Below are 17,830 nucleotides of genomic sequence, written 5' to 3' on the forward strand. Positions count from 1 at the left end.
AACAAATTTATGTCGAAATTACTCGGTAATCATGTACTAAACAAATTCCGACTTAGGATTTGTTTGCTTTATATAAAAAATTAATTTCCTCCGTAATTTTTATATTTTAATGCAAAGCTTACTGGCACAAATGCTCGAATTCTCACCAGTAACTGCAAGCATCTTACTTCCAAATTGCTTGTTATTTGAGAAGGATTAGGAGTATGTTCACTTAATTATTGTGATTAAATAAAGTTTCTCGGATTTATTTCATCATAATATATAGTTCTACTATGTTGGACATTCTTACACTCTTACACCATCACACTCAATTAAAAGTCATGTTTAGATGATATCTGTTTGATTGAGAATGTAAGAATTTTTATATTGATAATGCACCAAAATTAAACTCTATTTTTTATTGTTTGCACTACAAATATATTCTGCATCCCTTTGAAGAAGTAACTCCTTGATAGATTGTTTTTTCTCGGAAATTCCAGAACACTGTTTTTTATCCAACAGAAATCAGTATATAAACATCCACACATTTAGAATTTGATAACTTGCTTAGGTTGGCTCCCAAGTTTTCCTAGAGATTTATCCAATGCTGAGCTGAAATCGTCAAAGGGAACCAATTCCATTCTGCAAACAGTGAGCATCATATGAATTTGGTATGCCAAATAATGAGACATAATTTTGAGAACTTCTAAAAGCAATTTGACCTTACAAAATGAATATAACCCAATTCAACCCCCCTTGAAACGTACAGAAGAGAACATACTTGTATTTTAACTTTCCTTCTTGCACAAGACTCAAAAGTCTGTCTACCATTCCTCTACTCTCTTCAGCTTTATCTGCGTTCAACCACTTCTGCAACCAGAATCCCCTCAAAGAAAGATCCTGCAAATATGTGGTTTTTACAAGATCAAGGTGCTACTCTACTAAGAATATAGGCGTTTGAATGGTTAGACCAAAACTAAGTTATGAAATTAAGGGATCTGAATTCGCTAGGTCCACGGTCCAACAAGAGTAGTTTTTCTTGCTATTCCCACTCATTTTTTAATTTAAATAATCAAATATTACGTTATAGAGATGGCATTTCAAACCATGGGCAGGCATTCTAAACTCCTCGGTTTTTTATTCTATTATAAAAAATAAAAAATATGGTCACTTAGTCACCCAAACAGGCACGTGAAGATTTGTTGGCCATATTAAAAATTCCATTCATCCAATCATGGAAGTCTGGATATCTTGATATCTCTATTTAATCAATTCTTCAACAAGAGATACCACCCGATACATATTCGCAGCACAAAAGAACCACAACTCTAGAATTATGTCTTAAAAGTTGTTACCAGAACTTCAATTACATTGAACTTCTAGACAGAATTGCATGAGTAGCACACACCTAAAATTCATTTTTGACTCTTTACTGCTAGGTTTGATGTTGTTTGTTAAAGACAAGGTTTATAAGCTAAAAATATGGACTTATTAGAAGGTTCATGAACTAACAAGTACTGAGGGAGCTGTAGTTTTCTTAACTTCTTAACTTGAAAGCTGAACCGTTCTTAATCAGAATCACTTCCAAGTTCTAAGTGCTAATTAGAACCCTCTCAGGTATATAAAAATATTTTATGGCCTCCCATTGGAAAGAAAACATGCGTTGGTCCCCCTTCAACATTAAGTCTAACTCCTATACATAATAAACTGAAGTAACCAACTACAAGAGGGAAAATTAATGCCTGACCTTAAATATGAAGGATGATGTTGACACAGAGACAGGTTTTTTAGACATTCCACCATATGTCACCATAGTTCCTCCCTGTCTGGAAAGTATGAACTCACATAAATCATCATAATAGAAGAGAGAGTTTTCATTCTTAAATTTTTCATCCAATATCTCATGTCATACCTCAAAAACTTGAGTACCAAAGAAGCAGCATTGCCACCAACACAATTAAATCCCAGTGCAGGTTCAGGTATACCACCCTACCATGTCAATTTGATGCATAATAAGTCATCTGAATTCAATATAGATAAATAATCTTCAAAAATTTTTTTTGTTAACTTCCTCTACGTCGCATAAAAGCAATAGCAAAACCTCAAATAAGAAAGCTAGAATACATCCAAAACACCCTTCTCAACTGCTTAACCTATGACTATCATTGATCTGAAAAATTGATACGTATATCATAGCATAGAACAAAACAAACACAATAAGCCTAGGCATACCAGGAGACTCTTGACATTCTTCACTTCCAATTCGCTCTCAGTGAAAACTTCATCAGCACCCAAATTCTTAAGCATTTCTTTTACTTCATTGACCCCAGGTCTGCAGCAAAAAGGATTTGTGATGCAAAGTTAAGATTCTTCACCAATATGCCAGAATAAAAAATAAGGATATGTTAATAAAATTATATTTAAGAAATGGAAAAAAAAATGATAATAAACAAACCATAGTCTGAAAAAACACTCAAAAGCTAAAAGCTAATAACAAAGCTAGCAAAGAACCTTCCAATGAGCACCTGTCCCTTATAATGTTAATGCTGTGAATGCCACGAGATTTGGCAAGCTGAATGACACACTGGCCAACCATGCTGGTAGCCCCATTCTGCACAATAGCATCTCCTGTTGACATCCAGAACAAATAAATTTATAATCCACTAATTAACCACAAATAAAAATTATAGGAAATTCAGCAAGAGAGGAAAATGTACCAGAGTTCAAAGTAACACAGTGTTCAAGCATGAGAAGTGCAGTCAAGGGATTAACAGTAATTGTAGCCGCATATTCCATAGGCACACCCTTTTCTATCTTGTGCCAAACATTCTCATTCTTCACAATATACGTCTGCCACGTCCCTATGTATGGCAAAAATAAATAAATAAAATTTCCAAATATAACAATGAAAACTGCAAAGTTTTAAGAATTTGAATTTGGAAAAATTAAGAGGCACGAGTTGCCCAACTCAGATATTATTTTGCTCATATGAAAACTACTCAGTGTTGATGTGCAACACATTCCTCCACATGAAAGACTAAAAGACTTGAATTAGAAGCTAGCAGAATTAGACAATTTAGATAGTATGACAATGGTCCGATACATAGGGTGGTCTAATAGGCTCAACTATAATTGCTAAGATAAGCTCTATGCCATTTCAACTCTTGGATTTGAACCTAATTCAATCTTAAATGCCACCTAAGAGGCCATAATTGCTTTCACTTGAATTGAAACAACTTTGACAAGCTTATCCGCAAGAATGACCAACATAAATTTGTTTCACATTTACACTTATTTTAGTAGTCCTTTTTTTTTCATTTGAAATCTCATTTTACCTAGGCAAAATAACTAAATGTGTAAATTTTTTATATAAACTAATATTATAAAACTAACTTGTAAGTTTTCAGCTCGTAGCTTATAAGCTTCAGCTACTTGTAAGCTTTCAGTTAGTTTAAGAACCAGTTTCATCAAAAAGACATTCGGACGAAGTTTTAGAAAAGTATTTCTAGAAGAGAAAGCTGAAATTACCTTTAACTTGTCGAAGTAGTTTCTCTGAATTTTTATTTTTAAGTTGTGTCATTAATTTATGTGTATAAGCTAATTTCCCATTTCATTTTGATCTTATTACTTGTTTTTCTTACACGATTTATGGAGAAGCTCGTTCTTTTGATCATACTAAGGTGAAAAAGTGAAAGAGAGAGTACCGAAAGAGGGTGGAGAGGGAATAACCCAGTCACCGGGAGAGAGAGAGGTGACCGAGGAGCCCACTGAGAAAACTTCTCCAACGCCTTCGTGTCCACCCACTGCCGGTGGGTTTGGCCGCACCGGATAAACGCCCTGTATTCTATTGATATCGGAGGGGTTGATAGGAGCAGCTAGCATCTTCACACACACCTCCTTTTCTTTCACTTCAACGCCCGGAACCTCCACCAAATTAGTCACCGTGTCCGGTGGCCCGTGCACATCGTACACGATCGCCTTCGACGGCGGCGACACGGCGGTGGAGGACAATGCTCGTGTGATTAATATTTGGCCGCCACCACCGTAAACTAACCTACTCGGCTTGAAGTTAAAGGCCACACGCGGCGCGTGCATTCCCAACTGTCGCAACATTGCGATCACTCTCTGTCTCAATCTTTCTCGCTCCGGTCGCACTCGTTCGCGCTTTGGAACGACGTCGTTCGAAGAAACAGGGACCTGTAGAGTAGTCAATGAAAACGGTGGGCCAGGTTTGGATTGTTGTTTTGTAACAGGCTTTTGTTGGGTATTGCATTCTGCACCCGCATACTTTTTAAGTTGCACCCCCATAAAATTTAGAATTTCAAATTTACCTTACTGTAAATAAATTATTAGTGGGTTTTCATTTGCAGTTTTTATTTCATATTGTGAATTGTACTTGAACATATTAAAAGTAATGTTTTTTTATATTTTAGATTGTATATTCTAAAAATTTCGAAATATAAATTTTATATAATTAAGAATACATTCTAGAACATGTATTTTGGAAGACAAATTTTATATTATAAAATATATATTTTGGAATGATTTTTTATTTTGTATGTATGTTTTGTTTTAAAATATAAAATAAAAAATATTTTTAAAATTTTACATTTAGAAAGGTATTTTTAAATTTTGAAGATGTATTATGAATTGAACATATTTCAAAAAAAAGGTGTTTATGAATCCGGAAAATATATTATATGAGGAGCAATTCATAATGTATTTTTTAAGGGTACTTTCGTCATTTCGCTATCATATGAGGATGCACATTTTGAAAACATGGGGTGCAAAACGTAACACCCTCTGATTTTGTTTTTGGCACAATGTTTGTATATCTCTGGCCCAACAAGTTGTTTGAATATCTCCGGTTTACATTTGAGATTTAATGAAAAAATAATAAAAAAGAACTCCTTTGTATAAAAATTCTAATCTTAATATGTATAGTAATATTTTTAAAATATCAAAGCAACGTTAAATAATAAATGAGAGTCGTTCGTATACAAATCTAAATTTTAACATTAGTAAACTAAAATTTGTTTGCCAACTTGAATATTTCTCATATTCAGCTTGAGAATAGATATTGGAGTGCAAAAGTTTATCAACCATGAAAAATACTATTATAGTCAATAAACACTAATAATAATGGATCATCTTTTTAGAGTTTGAAAATTAGTGTAAAACCCACTAATATTTTAATATTAGATCTATAAATAAAATAAAAGTTACATGTTTATTTATTTTTTAGTTCATTTTAAAATTTTCAATTTAATTCTCTCTATTATGACCCAAGTTTCTGATATGGATTATTAGATAAAGGTATTCAAAAAGTTTAAGGAAATTTGGACCGATCAAAGTTTAGTTTTTGTTAAGTATCTTTATTTTTGTTAGTATTTTGAAGATACTACTTCTCGTTCTATTCTTGAATGAGTGTTTAAAGGGAGGTGTTTCTATTGTTGAATGTGATTCTTAAATATTCATCGGATAAAACAAGTTTTAATCCAAGTAAGAAGAACTAATGATCCTTGTGTATAATGTGATATTGGTATAAAATGTTTAATTTCTATGAAAGGTGATATTAATGAATTGTATGATGAAAATGGTAAATTGATAATAAGTGAAAGTAAAAATGGAGTATGAATTATATGTTTTTTTTGTATGAGTTTTTATTTAGGTGGTAATAATATAGTAATTATTTTGGATGTAATTAAAGTTTGATTATTGAATTTTGAACGCCTAAGCTTGGTGGAGGATAGGTACACAACATGTCTTGAACGTGTGTTTGTAAGAGACACTTATTTTAGGTATTCAAACATTGGTTGGACGCTTAAGTGTACCATGACATTGAATGAGTTTCTGGAACTTGTTAGATTTGTTTCAACAAAGTGGTGGTTGCTCAAGTGATAAGATGGTTGCTCGAGTGATGAGAGTCCTAATAGGTGTTGCTCTCAAATTTTATTTCGCTTAAGCTACAAAGACGTCACTCAAACAAAATGAATGATTATGTAATGGGGGTGAAGTAGCTCAAGCTAGAAGGTAATTCACTCGAGCAAAAGTAACTCGCTCAACCAACAATCTATTGAGATGATGATTATGTTATTATGTCGTGCTTGGTGTTCCAATTTATATTGTATGCTTTATACATATTTTACTATAACGAAATTAGGGTGGTATCATGTCTTGGTTGAAAATGATAAATACAAAACTCATGTTAATATATGTATCTTGACTTTATTGTTCGCTAGACATGTAGACAAGACTTTAGGTGGTAAGAAGTTGATGAAGATTTACACCTGCCTTGGTAATAATTATGCATTTGGCCTGATAAAAAATGATTTGCATCACTCTGAGGACACAAGTCAAAACTAAAGTATGGTAGAAATATATTAGGTGTTAGCGCGAAACTTGTTTATCATAGTTTTTTAGAATATTCCAAAGGATATCTTGTATGTAGTTATGACATGATTTGTGGTTAAATATAAGTTTATTTGAAGATCAATATGTATAATGATATTATATGTTATTACTAGTATGAGTATATTGACATGCTTTCACTAGCTACATATATACTTTATGGTAGCTCGAGTCACAAGGCATATATTTTCAAATCTCCAACTTAATTACCTTAGCTAGTTGTTGACTTTAGGTGTTAAAACGTGTTTTAATGGAAAAGAAGGAAGAAATGAGATAGTTTTTCTGCTGAAAATTAGTGATGTCTATGTTGTACAACATCCATGAAATTTATATTGTTTGTGATGTAAATTATTTATGTTTTGCATTGTGTCCATGTTTATTTTCACGATTTTGAAATAGCTATAATGGAGAAGATGCTTCCATATTCTTATTATTAGGATAAATTTAGTGCATTTTCTCAATAAATATTGTGATATCTATTTAAAAGACAACTTGTACATTTTATAAATATTTATAATTTTAAAATTATAATAAATATATTGAGAATGTCTATAAATAATGTTGTTGATAGATAAAAGTAGATTGTGATGAAAATGGTTAGAAGTTAGGAACTTGTAAGGGCCAAACACAGATTTTGACCAAGACGTTCATACTAAATATGTCAACAGTTAACACCAAGGAGCACAAAAGATGTCATGTTTTTTTTTAAGTGAACGAAAAACTGAACTACCCAAACAAGCCTTTGAGATTATTATCGTTTGCAACCCCTTGAAAGGATGAAAATGCCCTTTAACTTTCTGATGGCTTCTTTTAATTGGTAACTCTTTTTTTTTCATTTTTCTTCTACAACCCGTGTAGTGTTCACATTGTTCTACGCAGAATATATTTAAGCACCTAGAAAATGGCCACACCATTATTAGGATCTTCTTTCTTTTTCTTTTTCATACACACTTTGTGATACTTCTTTTTCATGTTTAGGTCCGTTCTGGGCTTTCTTTGGTTTAAGCCTTGAACGGAGAGAAAACGAAAAAAAAAAAAAAAACATGGGTTGCTTTCGTTGCACAGGCAAATCAAGCAAAAAATCCAACAACGTTAATCGCACCCAGAAGAACATTGTTGCTGGTAAATTTTACCAACGGATCGCAATATGTTAATGTTTTCATGCAATTTACTAAGGCAGAGATGGAACAGGTTCACCTATTATTTGTGATTGCATTTAATCTTTCTAGTTAATGAGAAAAGAAATAAAATTTGTACTTCATTTTGGCGTGAATTAATCCAGGGTCTGTCTTTTCATCGATGTAAAATTGGTATTTTTTTCTTTCTATTTCCATTCTAGAATAAAAAAAAATTGTTTAGTTTTGACATGTGGAAGAAAAGAATTTGAAACTAGTTTCTCTTTGATTTGTTTAATAATGCAATTTGTTTTTCCGGTTTTCGAAAATTTTAGAGTGAGTTTTGGATGTGGATGAAATAAATTCAACTCTCTAATTGTTCGTTGTTCCATTCCATGAGTTTTTTTTTATTTTTGTTGTTGTTGATTGAATGGTGCGATCCATATAATCCAATTGGTGCATTTAATTTTATTTTTTTTGTTCTTTTTTCAATTTGAATTGCTATAGGTTTTTGTTATTTGTGATATCCTTAGATGAATTTAAGCATAATTTTGTTTGATCTCCCAATCTCACATGATGCTAATTTTGTATGCATGTGTGTGTGTTGTAGTTTCCAAAATTGATTTGAATGTGAATGGTAAAAGTGAAGATAATCATCGTAAACCTGATCAACTATCTATGGACGCAAAGAATTTGAATTTAAAAGAGATTTCTGATGAAGGAAAAGTTAAAAGTTATCGGGCACAAACATTTACTTTTGATGAGCTTGCAACTGCAACAGGGAATTTTATGTCAGATTGCTTTCTGGGTGAAGGAGGGTTTGGCAAGGTTTATAAGGGGTTCATAGAGAAAATAAATCAGGTTCGCCAAAATTGGATACCCAAATGAATATAATGTGTTTTAATCCACCTTTTTTCATGTCTTGCATGTTTATGACAATATTTTCATATGATGTCTGTCACTTTAGTTTTGATATGCTTAAGGTTTTGGTGTGTCTGCGTAGGTTGTGGCAATAAAGCAACTAGACCTTTATGGGCATCAAGGAATTAGGGAATTTGTTGTTGAAGTATTGACCTTGAGTTTGGCAGATCACCCTAATTTGGTCACATTGATTGGGTTTTGTGCTGAGGGAGAGGAAAGGCTACTGGTTTATGAGTACATGCCATTAGGGTCTTTGGAGAACCATTTGCAGGGTATATTTTGCTATCCTAATATCTTGATTTCTTCAGCTAGAATCAATAAAATGTGTGGGGAATTGTTTTCTTTGTCCCTGTGATTTATATATGTTCTTTGTCCCTGTGATTTTGTCAGATCTTCCACGTAGTAGAAAACCACTTGATTGGAATACAAGAATGAAAATTGCAGCTGGTGCAGCTAGAGGTTTAGAGTATTTGCATGATATAATGAAGCCTCCAGTCATATACCGTGACTTGAAGTGCTCCAATATTTTATTAGGTGAGGGTTATCATCCCAAGTTATCTGATTTTGGCTTGGCAAAAGTAGGACCATGTGGTGATCAGACCCATGTATCAACAAGAGTTATGGGAACATATGGGTATTGTGCCCCAGATTATGCAATGACGGGTCAATTGACCTTCAAGTCTGACATTTATAGCTTTGGAGTTGTTCTTTTGGAGATCATCACAGGTAGGAAGGCCATTGACCACATGAAACCTCCTAAAGAACAAAATCTAGTTGCATGGGTATGTCAATGCTCTTTCATCCAACTTTGGTCATGTCTATATTGATTATCATCTGAATAAGGATTGGAAAACCCTTATAAAATGTCTGTATAAGGGTTGAGACACTCCTTGAAGTGTCTGTACAAGGATTGGAACACTTTTATAAAATGTCTGTATAAGGGTTGGGACACTTCTGAAGTGTCCGTGGGTTGAGACACTCTTTCATCCAACTTTGTTGATGTCTATATTGATCCATTGTCTTCCAAAATCACTACCTTGTAATGCATAGATGTATTTTTACAGGCAAGACCTTTGTTCAAGAACAGAAGAAGATTCTCGGAGATGGTTGATCCATTGCTTGAAGGTCACTATCCAGTAAGAGGTTTGTACCAAGTTCTTGCCATTGCTGCCATGTGTGTTCAAGAACAACCTAGTATGCGGCCTGTGATAGCTGATGTGGTCACAGCTCTAAATTACCTTGAATCCCAGAAGTACGATCCCCAACTTCATTCAGTTCAAAGCTCTGGTTTCTCTTCAAGAGCAAGAACCAATGATCATAGACTAACTGTTAGCTATGGTTCTGATCCAAGAGTGAGAAAAGTTGATCATAAACTACTTGGTAGTAGTGGCAATAGTAGTGGTTCTGAGACAGAAAGCTATATAGAAGTTCTATCTTCTCCAAGACTGCGAAGTGATGGTCATAAACATTTCTATAGTAATGACAGTTCTTGAGATTAGAAAAGTGATGTTTTTTTGGACATTCATACTGTAAAGTGCTTAATTAGCTATCAAATTTTGCTTTCAAATAAGGGAAAGTTCTTTGCTTTTGGCTCCTTTCGTGTACATGTGAGCTGGTTTTTTTTGTACACAAGATGGATTTCTCTCCTTGAGACTTTTAGTTTATCCATCTTTTAGAATTTGTCCTCTGCTACAATAATCCACTTTTTTTCTTCTTAAATGATAACTGCAGTTCATTGGCCATTATTATCTGCATAATCTATACCAGTTGTTTGAATATAATGATTTATCTTAGTTGTGTAAGAGGCTTATAATGATACTTTATGCATATTTATGGATGAAATATTATGAAACATTAATATGTTAATGATAATAGTATATCATTTAATATTTTTTATTTATTTTGGCAATATGCAGGACATAGAGTTTTAATTTAGATATAGTATTAATGAATTACTTAATTTACAAAGCATTGATATTGATACTTTTGTAATATAATTTATAATCTTTTATTTGATTATGTCTAAAACACCTAATTTTAATTTGGTATAAGACAATTATAATTATATATTTATTATGTTTTAATTTTTTTTTATAAACTTTTAAATACATATTAATTTTTATATTTTTAAGATTTTTTTATATACTAAATAAGTGGGTATAGTTTATTATATTTTGTTATATTTTATTATATTTTGTTATATTTTATTATATACTAAATAAGTGGAATGTAAAATAGCTTATAAATAAAAATAATAATCAATTATTCAAATTTTATTTGGTAAAATCATTATTTTTTTTTAAATGTTTTTGTCTCTTTCTTCTCTATAGATTTTTGAAATAATCATTCATTGTTTCACATATATCTGAATCTACGTTAGATATTATGATATATAGTATAACATTTCTATGTAAGGACACTACAAGAAAATCATGAAATAGAAACCAATTTTTAGAGATCAAAATAATTAGTTGCAATAGTAACTAAATTAGAGACCATTTTAGAAACTAAACAAAAAAATTGGTTTCTAAATTAGTTTCTATTATTTTTTATTATTGTTAAATAGTTTCTAAATTGGTATCTAATTAGTAACTAAGATTTTAGAAACTAAATATTTGGTAGTTAAAACCTTGGTTGCTAATTAGATACAAATTTAGAAACTATTTAACAATAATAGAAACTAATTTAGAAACCAATTTTTTGTTTAGTTTCTAATATGGTATCTAATTTAGTTACTGTTGCAACTAATTATTTTGGTTTCTAAATATTGGTTTGTATTTCATGATTTTCTTATAGTGCGAGAAGGGTTTTTGAATAAGTTTTCTTTGCATATTTTTCCAGAGTTGATTTTAGTCGGTCAAATGAAATTAATATTGATAGTAAAAAAATTGTTAATTAATTACATATCAATTTAGAAATTATTTATCATTAATAAAATTTAATTTAAAAATTAATAATTTTTTTAATTTTTAAAATGATTTTTAATTTACTTAATATAACAACCAATAATAATCTCTATTTAATGATATCTCCCTTTAGTTTCACTATGTACATGTTAGTATATCATTTAAAGGTATTGTGAAAAAGACTTTGTGTTAATAAGCATTATATTATTTATATTTAACTATTATTAGTTCAAAAGTTCACTTGGATGGCTCAAACCATACTTTTTATTGGGTTAAATGGACTTTAAATATCTGTATGCCTAAAATTTCAATTGAAGTATTTCTTGAAATTAGGTGAGATTGTAAAGCCAAATAACTTCTAAGATAATAAACAAACAATGTTTTTTTCATGGTCTTGCTTTTTGATAATTTATATGCTCATGTTCTATATGGAAAAGTTATAATATGATTTTGAATTTTTGGATAAAAAAGTATAATGTTTGGCCTTGTTTATACCAAAATAAGTTCCTTTTGTTTTTAACTGATATTATAAAGTATCATTTTATTATATTTTACTTTAGTATATAAATATTTATGTAAAAATGATGTAATAATTTTTATAATTACAAAGTAAACAAAAAGTAAAAACTACAAACATTTTTTAAGCTGAAGAACTATATTGTTCTATCAACATTAGAAAACAACATCGAACATGTTATATTACATTTAGCTACAATTGCTAACATGTTTTTTATAATTTACACATAGAAAAAAAGAAAAAACACTGCAGAAGATGACAAAAGATTAGCAAAACCAGTTTTATAGTGTTAATTGGAGGGTGTTGGTGTAACTAAAGACTAAAAATTACAAACATATTTGGAAGTTTAATTTCCATCTTCTTCTATACTTATTTATTTCTATGTATCTTGAAGTGTATTAGAAGGAAAAATGAGAAAAGAGAAAACAATATGTGAGGGTTCACATGCTACAATTCAGTGACTTCACCCTCTTGACAATTTCCCACCCATAAATACATAGTAGTTGCGCTCTTGTGTGACGATAATATTCTACAACAATCTCTTCTCGGTGACTGCAAAACAAGAAAATCTTAGTTTTTAAATGAATATAATTTTGGTTTCTCATCTTTTTTCTTTTCTTTTCAGTCTTCAAAATTTTAGTGTATGCATGTATAAATTTATGAATATCTGTACCTTTTTCCAACGCAAAGAATCTGTTTTTTTTGTAACTACAACGGAGGTTATTTTCTCTGGTGAATTCATTCTCCATCGACAAAAAGGGGGTTTCGAGTTGTCACGATTGTAAACACCAACAACTTGTTTTGTGGTGGAGTCGTAATGAGTTTTGGTCATGTAGTAAACAAAGGGCTTCTGACATGGGTGCTTTGCAACAGGTCTTGTGTTGAAAGCATATGCAGTGTAATCAGCTCTTCTATACCAGTTGAGGAAGGTTCGTGATGGCATTTCCAATTCTCTAGGGGACAATACTCCCCTTAAGATTTGAACCACATAGCCCCATGAAACAGATATTGACCAATAATTGTGTTTGTCATAACATATTGATTGTTGCATTATGCTGCCTGAGTCCTGATTCACTGATTCCATTAGATGTCTTAAGGCTGATACTCTTGTCATCTTTGGGAATATTGGTTGCACAACATCAAGGTGGTGTAATGATACAAGTGGAGCCACTGGATGTGCCCCTAAAAGCCCTAACAAGTCTCCATACACATCATACTGCACAACCAAAATGAAATAAATCATAACATAGTAATAATATGAACACTAGACCAAAGTCACTCACCTTTTATTTTTATGAATAACATGACTCTATCTTATAACTCATGAAAGTAAAAGCCATGCACAATTGGTCTGCTAATACTACTGTGGAATTAGTATTAATAACATTTGTAGCAGTAATAACAACAAATGTACCAAACAACAACAATGTTGTTTGATACTATGGGAGTGAGAATACATATTAAAAGATGTGTCAATATCATCAGTTACCTGGTGAAAGCCAGCTTCCTTTGTTAGAGGCACACCTAGCTCTGCCATGCAAGCTTGAATTCTATCATCACTACCATACAAATCAGGATATCGTTGAATGCATTGATCTTGTATCTTTGCAAGTTCCTGGGCAAGTGGGTAGCTTATGGCAAATCCTCCCCCACCATACGCCATGGCGTATGAGAAATGCATGTTCTGAACATGGCTTTCAGATGAGCTTCCAATATAAAAAAAGTGCTTATGGTTGTATTTAGAAAGAATTCTAACCACATTATCCACCATAAACACAGTGTCATCATCCCCCATCACGAACCATCTCACATCCTTCATCCCAAGTTTCAATGTCTCAGTCACCACCCTTGATATCCTTAAAGCTGATCTTTGACCTTGCCGATTTGTATACTTAAAATTTGAAGTGTCCCCAGAGATATGAATATTAGGTAACTTCTCATTTTTTTGAGTCCTCACTGCCTGATCCAACCACACTACCCCTCTAGTTTCATTAGGTCTCCACCATATCTTAATATACTCTTTCCTAACATGCCACAAGTTTGATGAACCTGCTATCCCAAAAACAATGTGTTTAACCTCAGTTTCTTGTCTCCCAGACATTTGCTTAGGAGTTAATCTAACTACCACGGGATAATTATTATCTTTTTCCTCTTCTTTGTTTTTTTCTTCTGCATGAGCTTCAGCTTCACCATTATCATCATCATTATTATCAATAACAACCTCTCTTTGTCTTGATAATTTCTCTACTAATGGTTTTTTCTTTTCAACGCCTTCATCGGTATCTATAGTTTTTGAGGAAGTATCGTTGTAAGTACTTATCTGAAGGTTTTCTTGGGTGGCTTCCTTTAGATTGGTGGTGGAAGTGGTGCAGTCTTCTTGATCATTGCTGAAAAGGATAACGTTGGAAGAATAAAGGGTGTAGAGAACAATGGTGATTAGGATCAACCAAGTGATGATTGTTTTGGAGCCTGTGTGGAGCATGCGTTGATGGGAAGAAGAGTACATTTGGTTTTCAATTAGAATTGAGATTTTTGTTAGTATGAGATTTTGAATTTCCTTTCAGATTGAAGGACTTTCAAGCTCAGAATATTTCGGATCATAGAAACAGAAACAAGGCATCATTCTTACTATTTTGTCTTACTTTAGTGTTTCTAAGTGAAATTTGTTATGGTGAGAAGCGAAGTCGAATGCGATTTTAGTGCATATTTGGTTGACAATTGCATTATATTAGACAATACAATTTTTCTTTTTGTTGTATATTGGTTAAATTCTTTATCAACATTTTCACCCTATTTGTTTTGATCTAATGGGATTTATTTAATTTAAAGTAATTAAAGATGAAAAGAAAAGTCGAAGAGCTTCTTTTTTTTATTTTTTTTTATAAAAAGTAACTTAACTGTTAATCCACAAACACAAAAATAATATTTTTATAAACTATAATAATTTAATATAATAATAATATTTTTATTAATTAATACACAACCACAAACTTCATCATTTTTTTAGATTATACTCTATAAATATATGGTGAACTTTAAAGGGTAAAGTAGGAAATTAAAGACATAATTTTAATAATGTATAAATAGTGATATAAAATTTAAAAAATAGTTAGGTAAATGTTTAAAAAAATAAAAGGGTAATCTTACATGTCTTATTAGAAGATGGAAAAAAAAGTCCATATATATTACATATTTTATGACATAGTTTTAGAATTATCTTTTAAAAGAAGAAATAACATTTGGGCCAAAAAATATATAAGCATACAAGTGTTGGGTTTAGTGTTTAAAACTTCACATATGCTTTTTTAATATAAAAGAAAATATTGAATTTCCAGAAGAGCAATTCTTCTTACATCACTTCTTACATCACAAGTTACCTGAAGTAAAAGAATTTAATTAAATTATATATATATATATATATATATATATATATATATATTCAACTTGCTTAGTTAAGATGCATTGAGAATGTAATGAGTATTGTATAATGATGTTGAGATTATTCACTTGTAGTTCAAATTTGGTCCATATTTGAGTTGACAGATTAAACAATTGTTTTGACCATTAGAAGTGTGTAAGGAAGATTAGGATTGGTGTAGATTGTTTGTTCAATCTCTTATGTTTTACTCTGTTTTTTGCAAATTTTACTTTTTAAGTGTTCAACTATCACTCCAACAACAATTCAATTGCTAAACAAATATCACTTAGGTTAAGTATTGTCTTTTCAATTAATATCATGGTTTATAGTTTAAAAGAGAGATATGTTAAAATATTATTCTTTCTTCTGGAGTTTTCATTGTGTAGGTGATAGATGTACTTAAATATTTTCTCCTGAAATTCTTATTTTGCTTTAATGACAAATGATAGTTACGTAATATAGAGTGAGGATTTGAAACTTGATCACTTAAAATAAGAGTGATTAAACCAAATTTTTCCCCATAAGAACTAATATGGTCAAACACTTCATGTGAAATAGATTAGAATAAATTGAAAGTCCTCCTATATATAATGGAAAATTGTATTAAAATGGTGTAGATGTATTTATTTTATGTAGGTGTAGTTGGACCACATAATTGTGGACACGTGTACGAAGAAAAAAATTATATTAGATATTTAGAGGAGTAGCTGATTTTATATAAATAGGAAATATGGAAATAATTGGAATGGGTTTTTCTGTTAGGTTTTTTTAAAAGATAATTAGTTTTTTTATTTAAATTTGTTGTTGTTTTAATTGCAAACTGATGCTCACTATAACTAAATCCAATGGGTTGATGAAGCGGAACCTCAAATTTAATCAATTCCATATACAAAATAACTTATTCTAATCATTTTCATACTACAAGCGTCGGTATGATGTAAAGTTTTGACTAAAAACGCAAATCAATTTTGTATTATAGTAGAAACACAAAAAAACATATTTAACCCATGTAGATAGGAAATGTGGTTGATAGCTAATAAAAGAATAAAAAAGAGATATTGGAAACCTAGAAATATACAACCTAATGGAAGACAAGAAATTTCCATAAGTAATCCCATTGGTACATATATTTGGTCCACAGGTGGTGTGTTTTACATATAAGTTTCAATTTGTTGGGGTGAATAAGGGTGGTAGGGTGAGGGGGCCACTACATAGAAAGGGATAATGCAAAGATCTTGTCTATGTTAGATGAATTAGGAAGAGTAAGTACAAGGTGAAATGATGGTGAAGGATAGGTATATGAGAAACATAATTAACCCAAAGGGAGCCCATTATTCTGAATGGTAAAAGGTGAAAGCGATTGAATATGCTATTCCAAGGACACAAGCTCTTGGAGTTTCAACATTACCTACGTACATATGTTTGTAGCAATAGTCTAAGACTATAATAGCGACAACTTACATATGCCACACTCACCTAAATGCAACCAACCTCTCATAACATGATTCTACCACTTCACATGGCCAAGGGCCTACATTTCACATCCCCATCTCTTCTCCATCTCTCTTTCTTAGCTACCCTCCTAACTATTTAATTTATATATTTATATGCACCTCTCATCATCAACATTCAAATGTTATATTCCGACTTTAATTCGAGAGATATCATCGTTAGGGTTAATCATCATATTCGAAGTATTGTCCGTTTTGAAAGTCGATACTCTGTCACGGTTTTGTCCTTAAAAGACGCCTCAATGAATTGAGGAAGAAGAGAGTATTTAAACTGTCTTTGACCTCAACTTCTAAGTGATGTGGAACTATATTAACGATACTGAAACATAAAAAACATCGTATTAAAGAATAAAATGAGTGAAATATGTCTGATAGATAAAAAAATTTTAATCAACAAAAAAGTATATAAATAAAATATGCAGTCATTTGTATAAAAAAAAGAGAAAAATTATTATAATATGCAACATAGGAATCCCTAAAAAAGTAACTAAAAAAACTTTATTATTCAAGATTAGGTATACCCTTCTTCCAAAAATACTCAATTAAGATATTACAATTCACATAGATTAGATATAATATATGTGCAAAAAGATATAATGATAAAAGCAGCGAAGAGAACATTAGATAATTTGGTCTTCGCATAGTCCTAATGCTAACAGCAAGTTAAAAAATTAGCTAGAATTGGGAACCCATATATGATAAAAATTACAAATTTAATCAGTTAAGGAATATTTTAAATCTTTATATAAATCTTTTTTTAATTCGTAATTCTTGGGAAATCCTTTGTGTTTTAGCTTATTCAGTGGTTTAATATTGATGTGTTGCTAACGGGCTCATTAATCTTACAAGATATATGAGTATTAAGACAAAACAAACTTGCACTGAAACTCTTCATATAAAGAAGAATTAACTTTGTAATTTTTCACAACCCCTTTTTCTTACTTTCTAACATATTTATCTGCGATTTCTAAATTCTAGCTATAAACAGAAAGGAAAATATGTTTTGTTTCCATTTTCTTTCTTTCCATATGACATACGTTTGTGTTTCTAGA

General features: G+C 31.2%; 3 protein-coding genes across 3 annotated transcripts; 1 reads left to right on the forward strand and 2 right to left on the reverse strand.

Annotated features, from left to right (window-relative positions):
- Positions 1–311: 311 nt before the first annotated feature.
- LOC137817321 (enoyl-[acyl-carrier-protein] reductase, mitochondrial) lies at positions 312–4,201 on the reverse strand. Its single transcript, XM_068620577.1, has 8 exons — positions 3,684–4,201; positions 2,697–2,840; positions 2,505–2,607; positions 2,212–2,311; positions 1,892–1,968; positions 1,727–1,805; positions 761–879; positions 312–621 (listed from the first exon to the last, which is right to left on the reverse strand). The coding sequence occupies exons 1-8, from the start codon at positions 4,090–4,092 to the stop codon at positions 528–530; spliced, it is 1,125 nt and encodes a 374-aa protein (XP_068476678.1). The 5' UTR covers positions 4,093–4,201; the 3' UTR covers positions 312–527.
- Positions 4,202–7,322: 3,121 nt separating this feature from the next.
- Positions 7,323–10,145, forward strand: LOC137817342 (probable serine/threonine-protein kinase PBL5). The gene is made up of 5 exons (XM_068620630.1): positions 7,323–7,512; positions 8,116–8,366; positions 8,509–8,698; positions 8,817–9,208; positions 9,491–10,145. Exons 1-5 carry the CDS (start codon positions 7,434–7,436, stop codon positions 9,917–9,919), a joined length of 1,341 nt encoding a protein of 446 aa, XP_068476731.1. The 5' UTR covers positions 7,323–7,433; the 3' UTR covers positions 9,920–10,145.
- Positions 10,146–12,167: 2,022 nt separating this feature from the next.
- Positions 12,168–14,426, reverse strand: LOC137817322 (uncharacterized). Its single transcript, XM_068620578.1, has 3 exons — positions 13,339–14,426; positions 12,523–13,065; positions 12,168–12,401 (listed from the first exon to the last, which is right to left on the reverse strand). The coding sequence occupies exons 1-3, from the start codon at positions 14,353–14,355 to the stop codon at positions 12,297–12,299; spliced, it is 1,665 nt and encodes a 554-aa protein (XP_068476679.1). The 5' UTR covers positions 14,356–14,426; the 3' UTR covers positions 12,168–12,296.
- Between the last annotated feature and the right edge of the window lie 3,404 nt (positions 14,427–17,830).

This window comes from Phaseolus vulgaris, unplaced genomic scaffold (genome assembly GCF_000499845.2).
Source record: "Phaseolus vulgaris cultivar G19833 unplaced genomic scaffold, P. vulgaris v2.0 scaffold_30, whole genome shotgun sequence".
NCBI lineage: Eukaryota > Viridiplantae > Streptophyta > Magnoliopsida > Fabales > Fabaceae > Phaseolus > Phaseolus vulgaris.